Source organism: Orcinus orca, chromosome 3, assembly GCF_937001465.1.
Source record: "Orcinus orca chromosome 3, mOrcOrc1.1, whole genome shotgun sequence".
Lineage (NCBI taxonomy): Eukaryota > Metazoa > Chordata > Mammalia > Artiodactyla > Delphinidae > Orcinus > Orcinus orca.
The window spans coordinates 55,223,803-55,239,527 of NC_064561.1; the positions used below are offsets into that span (position 1 = coordinate 55,223,803).

At 43.6% G+C, this 15,725-nt stretch overlaps 1 protein-coding gene across 8 annotated transcripts in view; it reads right to left on the minus strand.

Annotated features, from left to right (window-relative positions):
• GALNT10 (polypeptide N-acetylgalactosaminyltransferase 10) overlaps nucleotides 1–15,725 on the minus strand; it is a 311,914-nt gene that overhangs the window by 98,849 nt on the left and 197,340 nt on the right. For all 8 annotated transcript variants that reach the window (XM_049707809.1, XM_033407949.2, XM_033407948.2 and 5 more), the window contains one exon: nucleotides 62–228. In XM_049707809.1, the coding sequence (XP_049563766.1) occupies nucleotides 62–228 (167 nt within the window). The remainder of the gene's footprint in view (nucleotides 1–61; nucleotides 229–15,725) is intronic.

Genomic DNA, 15,725 nt, shown 5'->3' on the forward strand with positions numbered 1-15,725 from the left:
CCCTTTAGCAAGTCACTGAACGGAGTATGGAGGGTGGGAAGCTGGGTGAAATGGGCCCTACCTCGGTCACTGAAGTCATCCACCAGGACAATCTCGGCAATCAGCTCCGGGGGCGAGCGGTTCAGCACGCTGTGAACGGTGCGGAGGAGGGAGGACCAGCCCTCGTTGTGGAAGGGGATGATGATGCTGGTGTTGGGGAGCGTCTCCAGGTAGCGTTTGCTGTTGCAGCTGGAGGGAGACACGGGGGGGACAGGGAGAGGACAGGTTCAGCTCTCATGCTACCAGGAGAACTCATGCACGTGGTTCAGTTAACTGCAATTCCTACTTCCTCTCCAGGCTTCAGGAAATGAGTGAAAGCTGGGGACATCACGGTCACTTCACAACTTTCTTCTACTTGGCATCCCAAAGTCCTGCCTCTAATCCCTGCACACAGAGTGCACAGGGATATACACACACACACATGACCCCCCCACCCAGCTTTGTACACGAGCAGTTACAGAACAACAACCCCCAAAAGTGACAGAGCAGCACCGGGGTTTGGTGCTTTACATGCACTAACTTGTTTATGCCTCAATTGTGATAGGAACATGGTTGTCCATCCTCATGATTCCATGCAGAAGATAGCCCTTCGGTAACACTCTTGTCTCCCTCCCCACCCCTTGCACATTCCTCGCTATGGAGGAGAAACCATGTGTCCTTAAACCTGGAAGAATAAACTGGGCTTCACTGGCTTGGCCCCTCTTCTCTCCCTCCCTGGGCTATGTGGGCAGAGGGCACATTTTCCCCTTTGCTTTCCACCAGCCCCATGGTAAGCTTGGGGGCAGAAGGCCCTGTTCCTGTGGGCCTTTAATATCATGGTAATACCCCAGAGAATTAACATAGTTACTTAGTATCAGCAAATATTTAGCTGGTGTTCAAACTTCCCTGATGTTTTTGTGTCTGGTTTGTTTAAATCTGCATCAAGACAAGGCCCACATTACTGCTTTTAGCTGATGCATCTCCTAGGTCTCTTTTCCCCTTACCATTTGTTTAAGAAACTGGGTCGTTTGTTCTATAGTATTTCCCACAGTCTGCATTTTGCTTCCTGCGTTGATGTGGTGTCTCTCAACATGTTCCTCTGTTTGCCCCACTTTGCCTCCTGTAAACTGGTAGTTAGATCTAGAGGCCTGACCTAATTCAATGAGGTATTCTGGCAACCTCTTCATAGGTGCTGGTGTGAGCATTCCTTGGGAAACACATAATGTCCAGTTGTCTTTCCTTTTGTGATGTTGGTGGCCAAAGATGATTTGCATCTATATCCTTTATTTCATCAGGGGTTTGCAAAATGGTGATTTCTAATTCTATCATTCTTTCTTTACTAGCTGGAATACTTCCATGGAGAAAAACTTTACCATGTCAACTATTTGGCTACACTGAAGTATAGGAAAGATAGGCTAGGTTCTTGATTCTTAATTTACCGATTTTCAGAAGGACCTGGTTCCCTAGCATCCTCCAAAGATGGCCAATTATTTGTTTTCATTATGAACTCATAAATTTTAACATAATTAATATGTTTCAATTCAACGCTAGTATTATTCTTCTTGGTTTCCAAATAAGCCTTTTTTTTTTTGGTGGTACACGGGCCTCTCACTGCCGTGGCCTCTCCGACTGCGGAGCACAGGCTCCGGACGCGCAGGCTCAGCGGCCATGGCTCACAGGCCCAGCTGCTCTGCAGCATGTGGGATCTTCCCGGACCAGGGCACGAACCCGTGTCCCCTGCATCGGCAGGCGGACTCTCAACCACTGCGCCACCAGGGAAGCCCCAAATAAGCCTATTTTTAGCCCAAGGCGGTCTTCTCAAGTTGGCTCCTAGTCCTTTGCACATGGTCAGAGTACTGACAGCTTCTTTGTTTTCTGACAAAAGGTATCAAAAGATTCTCCAGGCTCAACTTGTATGTTTCCTGCTCTAACCTGGAATCAACCATTCTGCCAAGGAACCCTGGCTCTTTAATATTATCAATATAACCATTTAGATGCTGCAATATGGGCACTAAGTGCATTCATTACTATTATGTTGGTTATGGCTTCTATGCCTTTACGGTGGTCAGCAATACAAATATATTTTAATAGATATGAGTTTATGCTAAAATTTCATACATATACAATTTCATAAACATAAAATTACAGAGTTTTACTAAACCTTAATTTTATATTGTATCTCTTTTTTATTGAGATATAATTCACATATCATAAAATTCAACATAAAATTCACCCTTGTAAAGTGTATAACTCAGTCATTTTTAATATATCCACAAAGTTGTACAACCATCACCACTATCTAATTCCAGAACATTTTCATCACCCCCCAAAAGAAACTTTATATCTATTAGCAGTCACTACCCATTATCCATTGCCCCCAGTCCCTACCCATTATCCACTGCCCCCAGTCCCTGGAAATCACTGATTTGTTTTCTGTTCCCATGGATTTTCCTATCCTAGACATTTTATACAAATGTAATCATATAACATGTGGCCTTTGTGTCTGGGTTCTTTCACTTAAGCATAATATTTTCAAGGTTCATTCATGTTGTAGCATGCATCAGTACCTCATCCCTTTTCATGGCTGAATAATATTCCACTGTACAAATACAACACATTTTATTTATTCATTCATCAACTGATGGACATTTGGGTTGTTTCTACCTTTTGGCTATTATGAATAATGCTGCTGTGAAAATTCATGTACAAGTTTTGTGGTAGACATATGTTTTCAATTCTCTTGGGTATATATCAAGGAGTAGAATTGCAGGCCATAAAGTAACTCCATGTTTAACTTTTTTTTTTTTTTTACGGTACGCAGGCCTCTCACTGTTGTGGACCCTCCTGTTGCGGAGCAAAGGCTCCGGATGCGCAGGCTCAGCGGCCATGGCTCATGGGCCTAGCCGCTCCGTGGCATGTGGGATCTTCCCGGACCGGGGCACAAACCCGTGTCCCCTGCATCGGCAGGCGGACTCTCAACCACTGCACCACCAGGGAAGCCCCCATGTTTAACTTTTTAAGGAACTGCCAACTGTTTCCAAAGTGACAGCACCATTTAACATTCCCACCAACTATGTATGAGGGTTCCAATATCTCCACATGCTCACCAACTCTTGTTATTGTCCATCTTTTTGATTATAGCCATTCTAGTGGCTGTGAAGTGGTATCTTATTACAGTTTGGTTTGCATATTCCTAATGATGAATGATGTTGAGCTTATTTTCATGTGCTTATAGGCTATTTGTATATCTTCCTTGGAGAAATGACTAGTAAATATGTATTTCATTTTCATATTGTTCCTTGCTGGTGTACAGAGATATAATAGATTTTTTATATTGAGCCTGTGTCTTGCAACCTTGCTGAACTTATTAGTTCTAATAACATTTTTTTGGTGTGGATTCCTTAGGATTTTCTATACACAAGACAGTGTCATCTGCAAATAGAGATAGTTTTACTTCTTTCTTTTGAATCTAGATGCCGTTTATTTCTTCTTCTTGTCTAACTGTCTAGAAACTCCAGTATAATGTTGAATAAAAGTGGCAAGAGCAGACATCCTTGTTTTGCTCCTGACCTTAGAAGGGAAAGCTATCAATCTTTCACCATTAAATATAATGCTAATGTGCGTTTTTCATCAATGCTCTTCATCAGGTTGAGGGAACTCGCTTCTATTCTCAGTTTGTTGAATGTTTTTATCATGAAGAAGTGTTGGATCTTGTCAAATGCTTTTTCTGCATCTACTGATATAATCATATGGGTTTTGTTCTTTATCCTATTAACATAATGTATTACATTGATTGATTTTCATATATTGAACCAACCTTGCATTCCTGGGATAAATCCTATTTGGTCATGGTGTATAATCCTCCTTATATGTTGCTGAATTTGGTTTGCTCGTATTTTGCTGAGGATTTTTGCAGCTATATTCATAAGGGATATTGGCCTGTAGTTTTCTCTTCTTGTTAGGTTTTTGTCTGGTTTTACATATTCTAACTCTTTTGCTAAAAATCTAGGTTCTTAACATTAACAGTTGCTTGTTTTTTCCCTACAATATATAACAGTTTCAGAAAAGCAATACTAATATTATTTCTAACAATATGATTACAGAAAATTTAAGATTCCTTTTGTTCTTCATTTCTTTCCATCTTTGGGGTATACTTCAACAGAGATATTAGGGATTTTCCCAGGACCCAGAAAAGGGGAGCTGAGGACCAGGCAGGCCAAGAGGGAATAACAAAACTGCCTACCTTGGGACTTCCCTGGTGACGCAGTGGTTAAGAATCTGCCTGCCAATGCAAGGGACACAGGTTCAAGCCCTGGTCTGAGAAGATCCCACATGTGCAGAGCAACTAAGTCCGTGTGCCACAACTGCTAAGCCCACGTGCCACAACTACTGGAGCCCACGTGCCTAGAGCCTGTGCTCTGCAACAAGAGAAGCCACCACAATGAGAAGCCTGCACAACGCAACTAAGAGTAGCCCCTGCTCGCGGCAACTAGAGAAAGACCGTGCGCAGCAACGAACACCCAATACAGCCAAAAATAATATATAAAATTAAATATTTAAAAATATATAATATATGTGATAAAATCATTAGAGGAATGTTAATTGCAGAATCTCGATGGTGGGAATCTCGATGAGTGTTCTGTGTGCAATTCATTCAAGTTTTCTTTGACAATTTTCAAAAAGAAATGCTGGGAGGAAAAAAACGGTCAGGGTCCACGGTCTCCTTAGCTTTAAATTCTACCTCTGCTAGCGGCACCAAGGGAAACTGGGGCGTGGGACAGGGCAGGAATGAACCCATGGTGTCTGGCTGTGAGCCCAGTTACAGCTGCACGGACAGGGTGCCCCTAATTCTGGCAGTCCAGTATTGATGGGCAGACAGGTCAGTCTCTCTCTTTCCCCTTCTTTCACGTCCCCTCTTGCTCCTGCATCTGGCTGGGCTGCTTTTATCCAGGCCCCACCTCCGGGCCCTCCTCCGCCCCTTCCCCCACCTCTCTAACCCCTTTGATCATTTCAGCCAGTCTTCTGGGGGAGCCTTTTCCAACTTCATTATGTCGACCTTCACAAATGAACGAAAGCACCTCTTCTCAAAAATCTCTTTCCCTTAATTTGGCTGCGTCCTCTGTGGCCAAGAAAGACAGGTAATATCTCGTTTTCTACAAGAGTTCCTGCCTTCCATCCAATTTTGCAGGAGGCTCACTCGTTGCGGCAGGGTTGGAGGGGGGGTTAGCTGTAATAAATTGCCTGGAGTCCATGGGGTGAAATACAACAGCGCTATTATGGCGCAGAGAGCCCTGGCTCTCTTGAACCCCAGAGCTGGGGCCCACAGCCTGCTGCTAGATACACAAACACCATCATGTACTAACGGAAGCAGACAATGCGACAACAGACTAAATTCACTTCTAGATTAACCCAAGCCTGGATTTAAAAATTATTCAGAACTTAAATAAAAGGCTCAGCCTTGATCATGTGCTTCTGGGGAGGCAAGGAGGGTCTACTCTTTTTCTCCCTCCTCTAACCATCCACTCATTTATTTACTAAATAAACACAAAATGGCACTTCGACTTTTGCCACAGGCACTAGTCATTAGTTTGGTCCCAGCTTAGGCTACTGGTTCAAAAAAAAAAATGCGTGCCATGCTGAAATGAATCTCTCCAGTATCCAGCAGGAAACTTGGCTCCACAGACTCGCCCACAGGCCACCTCCCTGTTGGGAGACCGTGTGAAAAGCCCCATTTCTCCTCCTCCTATTAGGCCTCGGATCGCAGCAGAGGAGGCCTGGGGGTGGCAGGGAGGAAGAGGGAAGGCCGCCACCCACCCCAGTGACACCCCCATCTTAGCTGTCACCTTTAAGACCTGTCTGCATGTTGTGTCTTAAGATCTCAACACTGGACAGCAGAGTATGCTCAGTCCTTGTATGTGTGATAAACACGAAGCATCCCTTTGCCCGATGCCTTCAGAGTGTGGTCTCCGGGACAGGGCACCTGGGGCACTGCTCCCAATGCAAAGAGGCTGGGTTTGGCTACGACCAGACAATAATAACCTCCTCCTTCCCCAGTTCATCGTGCCTGATGGTTTATAGCGCACTCCCCCTTTTTTCTAAGCTGCACCAACCCCTGGGAGGGAGACAAACCTGGGAGTGCTAACCCCATTCTCCACATGAGGAAATGGAGCCCCTAGTGGAAAGTGACTTGGATCCAAGCCTCAAATCTAGAGAGTATTTACTTAAAATAATGCTTATAATATTTTTCTTGATGACAAAAGTGGTTAATTGCTCACTATGAAAGGCTGGAAAACACAGAAAGGCTAAAAGACAACCGCTAATGACTTGAACATCTTGACACCGGAGGCTGACCTCCGTGAAACATTTAGGGTATGTCTTCCTCCAAGCTCTTCTATGAACAAATATTTGTTTCTACAACATGGCACATGGCACACTGACTTGACAGCCTCCCAGTCTCCATGGGTCCCCAGATACAGAGTGGGCTCCAGAGACACTTAGAAGGGGCCTTGCGGGGGCAGGAACGGGCAGAGCGATGCCCTCACAGAAGGTCAAAGCAGGGACACCATGACATTTCCATCACATGACATCAACCTTGGTGCCCCCCTGGCTCAGTATTTCTGGCCCCAGGAGACACCATAAAGGAAGAGGCAACTGTGGTATTTCAAACCTTACGACTATGAGCTGAGTGCAAAACATCCCACCGCTTGCCCAAGCACTTCCCTTGTTATCTGGTTCACAGTCTGATGAGGTCCCAACCTCAACAGGACAAAGTTGAGTTAGATGTTCACGGCGTGAGGACCAAGAGGCACGGTCAGGGGTGCTTCCTGACACACTTTGAAGTGGTGAAAAGAGTAGAAACAGAGTGAATGTTCATCAATGGGGAAAGATTAAATAAATGATGAAAAATTCGAACTACAGAGTACTGATAGCAGTTAAAAAATAAGCTGGAAGATGACAATGATTATAACAGAATATATCTGTTAAGGATTTCTACTATGTTGGGCATAATAAGCACTTTCTAAGCACTTTCTACGCATTAAGTCATTTAATTGTCACAATGCTCTTATGAGGTAGGGACTATCTTACTCCCATTACAATGAGGAGCAAACAAGGCAGAGAGGTCAAATAACTTGCCTTAGGTCAAACAGCTGGTAAGAGCTGGAGCCTGGATGAAACCCACCTGTCCTGTATACATAAATATTTTTATAGAGGTAATGTACTATTAATTATACAAGCAAAAAGAAGAATGAATAGATAAAAAAACAAAAACTGAGGGAACTAGGTAGGAGTCTGAAATCCTGGCTTCTGGTTTCTGCTCTGCCATGCAACATTCCAAGTCCCATCTTCTTGCCGGACCCCAGGTTCCCCTTATGTCAATAAGGGAGCTGGACAAAGGGCAAGTCTGGCGTGCCTGCTCTGTATTCCTTCTCCTTCTTTTGGTAAAAGCATCCCGATTCTCCTTGGGGAATCTCCCAGCCCTCAATTTCACAGGGTTGGGCGGAGGTCCTTGCCTTGCCTTGAGGGTGGGCAAGAGAGCCTGGCTCAGCCAGAGCATCGCAGCTCCACAGCCCCCGTGGTTGGTTCAGGGATGGGCACCTGTAAATCAGAGTAAATCTTGGCTGAGACAGCTGGGAGAGAGGAAAGCTCTTTTCTGCTGAAAATGAACGTGGGAGGATAGAAGTCTGATCCGCCTGGGGCCACCATACAGACTGTTTCCTATCTTAAAATGAAGTTAGCAGAACAGAAAACAGAGCCAAGAGTTGGAGAGAGAGGTTCCTGCTGGCATCACTTAGGGACCTGGATCCAGCTCTGGCAGAAGCCATCGTCTACTCCTGGCCTTTTCAGTTATGTGAGTCAATACATTGTCTTTTCTTCAGTCAGTTTGAGTTAGGTTTCTGTCACTTGTAACTATTAAGGATTTTGCTGATATAACTGGATCTTCTCTAAGCCCCATCAGTCACATGAATCTGTTTTGGAACTAAGGATGGCTTTTGAAGGACTGAGGCAGAAACTTCCCAGGTGCTCCCTCTGACCTGAAGGGGGCAGCCTCTCTCATGCTGCAGGAAGAGAACTTTGATCATTCACTGACTAGGAGAAAGTGGCCTGGGCTGAGGGCTGAGGTGGGGGATGGGAGGCAGTAGGAGGACTCACTGGGGATTGAGCAGCCCCCAGTTGAATATTCCCTAAAGGATTCTGAGCCCTTGGGCATAAAGATGAATCGAATATACTGGCCCTTAACATGTACCCTCAGGGCTTAATGCTGGAGCACTAGAATAAGAGAGAAAAGAAGTCAAAATCAAAGGGAAGCATTTCAAAAATTTTCTCTCCAAGTCAACCTTGAAAAAGAACAATCCAGTCATTTTGAAGGGAACATAAAAAAAAAAAAATTTAATTCCCTAACATGGGACACTATCCACAGACCAAATTGAAATGCAAGTCCAGGGACTTCCCTTGTGGTCTAGTGGATAAGACTCCCTGCTCCAATGCAGGGGGCCCAGGTTCGATCCCTGGTCTGGGGAGCTAAATCCCGCATGCACACTGCAACTAAGAGTTCGCATGCTGCAACTAAGGGTCTGCATGCCACAACTAAATAGCCCGCATGCTGCAACTAAGAGTCTGCATGCCTCAACTAAGGAGCCTGCGTGCTGCAACTAAGGAGCCCACATGCCGCAACTAAGACCCAGCGCCGCCAAAATAAATAAATAAGTAAATAGATATTTTTTTAAAAAAGAAGTGCAAGTCCATGAACACACCCAATATTGTATGTGCCTAAGGGAGCAAGAGTGCTCTGGGCCTGGGTTCAAATACCGACTGTGCTACTCTGCAGCTGTGAGACCTGGGGCAGCTTTCCATCCTTTGCTGAGACTCAGTTTCCTCATCTGTGAAGTGGGGATGGTAACACCAGGAGGATGACAGGAGAACTAGGTGAGAATGGACAATTAAAACAGCCACAAGGAGGGAGAAGTAGCTAGCTCCAGCCTTGCAGACAGGTAAATGTGGAGGAGAACTCACAGCAAAGAGAATGTTCCTGATTTCAATCCTCTTGGAATCAGGGATGGCCATCCCAGGAAAGGGCAAGGGGCTTCAGTAAGGGTACTTTCCAAGGTGGAAACTGTGGTAAGGGAAGGGACATGAGCTGAAGAGACCCTCAGATCCAGATTCAAATCTCACCTTTGTCACTTAGAAGTGTGTCACTTGGGGAAGGTCACAGCCTCCCTAAGCCTCAGGTTCCATGCGGGTAAAACGGGGATATAACTCTTTCCTATTAAGGCTGTCCCAAGGAATAAATGACATACCATATGTGAATGTACCTGGTATAGCACCTGGCTCAGACATGTGAGTTTCCACCTCCCCGAGGCCACGGTGTAGGTCATTTTCCAGCAAATGGTTTAAGTTCAAAATTCTGAAATTCTCCCCTCTGTATTTTGTATAAAGGACAATTCCTTATAATACAACATTCTCAGGAAGACTATGTCTTATGGGCTCTGGAGCCCCCAAGAAGCTTAGTGGAAGTTATAAATAGCTCCAGGCTCTGGAACAAAAGGAAGAAACTGGATCTTAGTGGGCAGAGTGTGAAAAACTCCTGCCCTTCACCCTCATCATCCCTCCAGATGCAGGTTTGGGCCCTCTCCTGACATACCCGACAGCAAGCCTTTTCTCTACAGCTGAGGCTCAGCTCCCCAGCCCTTCTCTCCCGCTCTGTGGGGGATGAGACAGGCGTGGGTTTCTCTTTAACACAGTCTGGCTGGAACCAGAGGAGCCGGAAAATTAGTGTGACAACATGTGCTGAGGCTGACATCTTTTTGAAGGTCCTTTTCCATTTAGGGGAGGCTTTGCTGCACCCACCTGCTCTTCCCTCCTCTCAACAGGCAGTTAAGAGAATAACAAAGTATATTAGTATTAATTATGCACCTCTGCACCACCAGTTCATCCCGTTTTGTGCCCCCTAACCTGTACCAGAGACTTCAGGTACGAGCAGTATTTAAAGGATCTTGGTTTGTGCAGTCTTTGCCTCTCCCTTTGGGCTCACATTTTGGAAAGCCCTTTGCTCAGATCATATCCAGTTTTGAGACAGGTGTAAAAACCACAACAACAACAGCAAAAATTTTTAAAGCACACAGCAAAATCCAACAGTTTCTTCACATGGCTGTCCCACATGATAAAACTGGTCCTTCTGTAGACGTAACATGCAAAGTGTTCCATGTGCTCAAACTTTAAACACAGGCTGACAGCAGGAAGGAGGAACTCTGGTTAATCAATACGGTAGGTGAGGTCAAGAGGTCCGGAATTATCAGCATGAAATAATCACCATAAGGACCACACCTCCCGTTAGATGCCAGATGCCAGGCCAACAAGGTTAGGAGGAAATGGGCTCTAATATCAAGATTCTTCATGATTCATGACAAGAGGAGAAAAGAAGAAACTAAAATGTAAAGAAACATGTTCAAGGATGTTTTTGCCAGTGTTTCCAGAATGGAAACAACCTGTATGCCTGTCAACAGAGCAATGGTTGAATTTATGAGATTCCTGTGTAATATTACACAGCTATTAGAAATGTCTTAGAAAAGTGACCATAATATAAGCAAGAAAAACCTACCTGTAGAATAAAATACATATAGTATGACCACATTTTTGTGGGGGAAAAAAACCCCAAACCAAAAAACCCCAAACCTCTTGCTATGTCTCCATATGTTGCATAAACAAAGGCAAAGTCTACAGAATGCTAAACTGATACCATTCACTACCTGGGCAGATTCAGGGTTGCAGGTGGCTGGCTGGGTGGGGGCACTATTGATTTTGTCCCCCAAAAAGGTGTGGAGAAGGAGGCTTACAATCGGGAGGGAGTTATGTTCTAGTCTATGTCACATTGCTCCTAAGCTGAGCTGCTTCGCTTTTCTTATCATCATTCTGCCCGTGATACCATCTTAATGAAGGGAGAGAATTGATAATTGTCTTTATCTTCCAGTCATTATTCTCTTTTTCCTTAAATCCTTTCGAGGGCAATACCACTTAGAAATCAAACTCATCTCTGTAACCAATTTTACTGAGGGTGATTTATCTGCTCCTGGACAAGCATATGTTACCTTCAGCAGCAGGAGTGAAAGGCAACTCAAGCAGTGTCTGGGCTGTGTCCATTTATCTAGCCAACCCTGCTCGCTACGTCTGGCCCAAGAACCTTCATGCACAAAGGATCCGAATGTAAAAATGTCTGCTTCCTTCCCTGTGAGGAATGGGTCTCGGTCTTGTGTGATGCAGCAGAAGGAACACAGGCTGGGGTCCAGGTGTGAGTCTCCTTTGCCTTCTACAGGCTGTGTGAACTGGAGCAAAGAACTCAGCTTCCCTGAGGTTTAGTGTATGCATCTGTAAAATGGAGCTAGTAATCCCCGTTAGACACAAACGATTTCAGAGAGGCCAGAACCACAAAAAAGTTGTGACAGAGTTTTTGTAAATGAGAAGATGATGTTGAGACATAAAGGAAAGAAAAACGTCGTCACACCAAACCTCAAAGTGGGAACAAGTGAGCTGAGGCTGCGTAGTGCTCAGCACGATGCCTGGCACACAAGCACTAGATAAATGGCAGGTGTTATTATTCATGGAGAACACAGCACCCATTTCAAGAAGACTTAGAAAACGTATCTGTTCGCAGAAATGATAAAAGAACACAAACCACACAACAGCTCATGTGGATGTCGAGTGCTTTTCACCCAGCATAAATCATATGGGATATATGCCCGTTTGATTTTCAGTTGACAGGCAGCCATTTTTATGTATAAGCCATTTATCTCCGTAATTTCACCAAAAGGTTGAATTCACTGAAATCTGTTTTAAAAATTACAAGAAAAGGAGTCAATTTGAGAAAGTTTATTGGCTGCCATTTCATTTTAAGGCTTATGAGCACCTTTAAATCCCAATATTAGGTCTGATGGATCAATAACTGCTGTCTTAGAAGAAACACTGTTGATCAGAAGAGAGAAATTTAATTTCAGAGGAGAGCCGAAGTTTCCTGTAGAATCAGTGATGCTACAAAGAAACCTGGACTTTTTCCCTTCCCAGCTCACAAATCATTCAGGCTACAGCCTCCTTCTGCCCCCTGCCCCTCCCTACACAACTGCCTTGCTAACAACCTGCCAAACTAGGGAGTCTGGATCTCTCTCACCCTGAGGATCTCTGGGGCGCTAATCTTACACTCAAGCACTCCATTACAGAAGTGTCAAGTGAGCTTACTCCACCATTCAAATCAAGATAAAAAGGGTAAGAACTGCTAATACATACTAAATGTATCTTCCAAGCCTGTCACTGTTGTACAGAGGGTCTGACATACCTCCTGGCACTGTGGGGGTGGGGGGTGGGAGATGGGTGGGCACAGACTCCAGCCATTCACTCCCATTGTAGATGGCAGAAGGTGTGCACCGCCCTCACTTTGACCTGAATGTGGCACACAAACTATCATCCTGCACACCACACCACAGACCACAGATGATCCTGGGTCATTTTTAGATTTACTGTCTGTTATGCCTCAGACATTTTTTGCTATTCAAGGAAAGTGAGTTAATTAAAACCACAATATAATGTATAATATAATCAAAAAAGGATCCCACCACCATTTCCATTTTTCACAACACAAATGGCATCATTTATTCAACTGCCTACTTGACATCATCGTTTGGATGTTTTTAGAACATCTTAACCTTGACTGAAATACAAATCTTGATTTCCCCCAAGCCTGCTCTTCCCAAAGTCTTCATTTCTGTAATGGCAACCCCATCTCCCCAGTCGCTCTGGCCAAAAACCTTGGCGTTATCCTTGACTCCTTTCTTTTTCTCATATCTATACTGTCTGTAAGTAAATTCTGTAGTCTCCATCTTCAAAGTATATCTAGAATGCGGCCACTGGTAATCTCTACTCCCACTGTGGTCTGAGTCTGTAATATACCCCTAACTATTCTCCCTGTCTCTACCCTTGGCCACCTCAGTCTATTCTAACATAGCAACCAAAGGGATCCTTCGAAAGTGAAAATCGGGGTCATGGCGCTCTCTGCTCAAAACCCTCCAGGGATTCCCATCTTACTCACTTTGGTAAAAGCCAAAGCCCCACCATGACCCTGACACTCCTCCAGCCTTGCTTCTCATCTCTCCTCCTGGCTCACTGGGTACCACAGCCAAGCATGATGGTCTCAGGGCCTTTGTACTTGTTTCCTCTGCCTGCAGGGCTCTTCCCCTAGTGAACTGCCTTGTTAGGCCCCTCACTTCTTCATTTCTCTGTTCACATGTCATCTTATCAGCAAAGCATTCCCTGACCACTGAAATAAAATACACCTTATTCCCATCACTTTTTTTTTTTTTGGCTGTGCCCCACGGCATGTGGGATCTTAGTTCCCCAACCAGGGATTGAACCTGCGCCCCCCTACAGTGGAAGTACGGAGTCTTAATCACTGGACCACCAGGGAAGCCTCTCCCATCACTTTTTCTACTTCTTACTTTGCTTCTTTCTTTCCCTACATCACTGGAAAATAAATATATTAATTTGTTTGTTTATGACCTCCCCAGCCCAGTAGAACGTAAGCTCTAGGAGGGAAGGAAATTTTGCCCATTTTGTTCATTGCTGTTTTCCCAGGGACTAGCCTACACTAGTAGGCTAGGAAGTAATAAACACACATGGTAGGCACCCAATAAGTATTTGCTTAATTAATGAGTGAATGACTTGCAGAGAAACTTTCAACTGACTAATAGGCTTGAGATCTCTTCAAGGCAGGGACTGACATTTCATCATTTTAGTATAAATGAGTAGGAGGAGGCTGCATTTTGGTGGGCAACAGATCGGGGATGGAGGAATGAGAAAGGAGCCCTTAACACACACACACGGTTGCCTTAAATTCCTGATTTAATTAGCTCTGAATACATTCATGAGGTGTCCATGCAGCAGGAGCCCAAGAACACAGACAGCAGCTCTACCAACAGCTTCCTTTTGTCCCCTGGGGTCCCATGAATGCACAACTGGTGATGCCTTCTGGGCCAGAAAAACTCAATTCTTTTACATCCCAGGCCTTTCCTGCTTGAGCTTTCATCACCATTCCAGAAGATTCCCTGTCTGTTTCTGCAGATATTTATAAACATCAGGCTTTCCTGGTTCTCAACCCCCAGCAACACCAAGGCCACACTATCATGGGAGGAAGGTGGTGGTCCCTCAATAGGTTCTCAGCCTCTAGCTCTTCTGGGTCCAGGGAGAGATTCCCCTTCAGTGCTCTCCCTCTTCCTGATTCCCTACCCTTTTATCCGGATGTTGTGGATACTGCAATGCTTAGCAAACCACGATAACAAATCCATTTCCAACTGGATTCTATTATTTCTAATAGGTTTTTGGTGGAGTCTTTAGGGTTTTCTGTATATAAAATCATGTCATTTACAAATAGTGACCATTTTACTTCTTCCTTTCCATTTTGGATGACTTTAATTTCTTTTTCTTGCCTAATTGCTCTATCTAGGATTTCAATACTATGTTGAATAAGAGTGGTGAGAAGGGGTATCCTTGTCTAGTTCCCGATTTTAGAGATAGCTTTTAACTTTTCATTACTGAGTATGATATTAGTTGTGTGTTTGTCATATATGACCTTTATTATGTTGAGATACGTCTCTTCTACACCCACTGTATTGAGAGCTTTTATCATAAATGTGTGTTGAATGTTACCAAATGCTTTTTCTGTATCTACTGAGATGAACATATGGTTTTTATCCTTCATTTTATTAATGTGGTGTGTATCACGTTGACTGATTTGTGGATGTTGAACCATCCTCGAATCCCTGGAATAAATTCCACTTGATCACGGTTGTATGATCTTTTTGACATATTGCTGAATTTGGTTTGCTAATATTTTGTTGAGGATTTTTGCATCTCTGTTCATCAGAGATATTGGCCTGTAATCTTCTTTTTTGTGTTGTCTTTGTCTGGTTTTGGTATCGGGGTAATGCTGGCTTCTTCACAATGAGTTGGAATATACTCCATCCTCTTTAACTTTTTGGAAGAGTTGTGTAGAATTTGTATTATTTCCTAAATTTTTGTAGAATTCACCAAGGAATCTATTTGGGCCCAGAGTTTTCTTTGTGGGAAGGTTCTTAATATAATTTCAATTTCTTTACTAGATATAGGGCTATTTAAATGAATCATTTCTTCTTGAGTAAGTTTTGGGAGTTTGTATCTTTTAAGGAATTTGTCATTTCATCTAAGTTGTTGAATTTATAGGAATAAAGTTGTTCAGAATATTATTTTATTATTCTCAACAGTAATAGAATCTGTGGTTATGTCACCTCTCTCATTCTTGATATTGATAATTTGTGTCTTCTCTCTTTTTTTTCTTTATCAGGCTGCTAAGACATCAATTTAATTGACCATCTCAAAGAACCAGCTTTTGGGTTCATTGATTTTTCTCTATTGGTTTTCTATTCTCTATTTCACTGATCTCTGCTTTGATCTTTTTAAAAATTTCCTTTCTTCTGTTTATTTTGGATTAACTTACTCTTTCTAGTTTTTAAAGTAGACGCTGATGTCATTAATTTGAGACCATTCTTCTTTTCCAATATAGGCATTTAATGCTACAAAATTTCCCCTTACATGCTGCTTTAGTGACATCCCACAAATTCTGACATATTCTATTTCCATTATCATTCTGTTCAAAATACTTTCTAGTTTTCCTTTTGATTTCTTCTTTGACC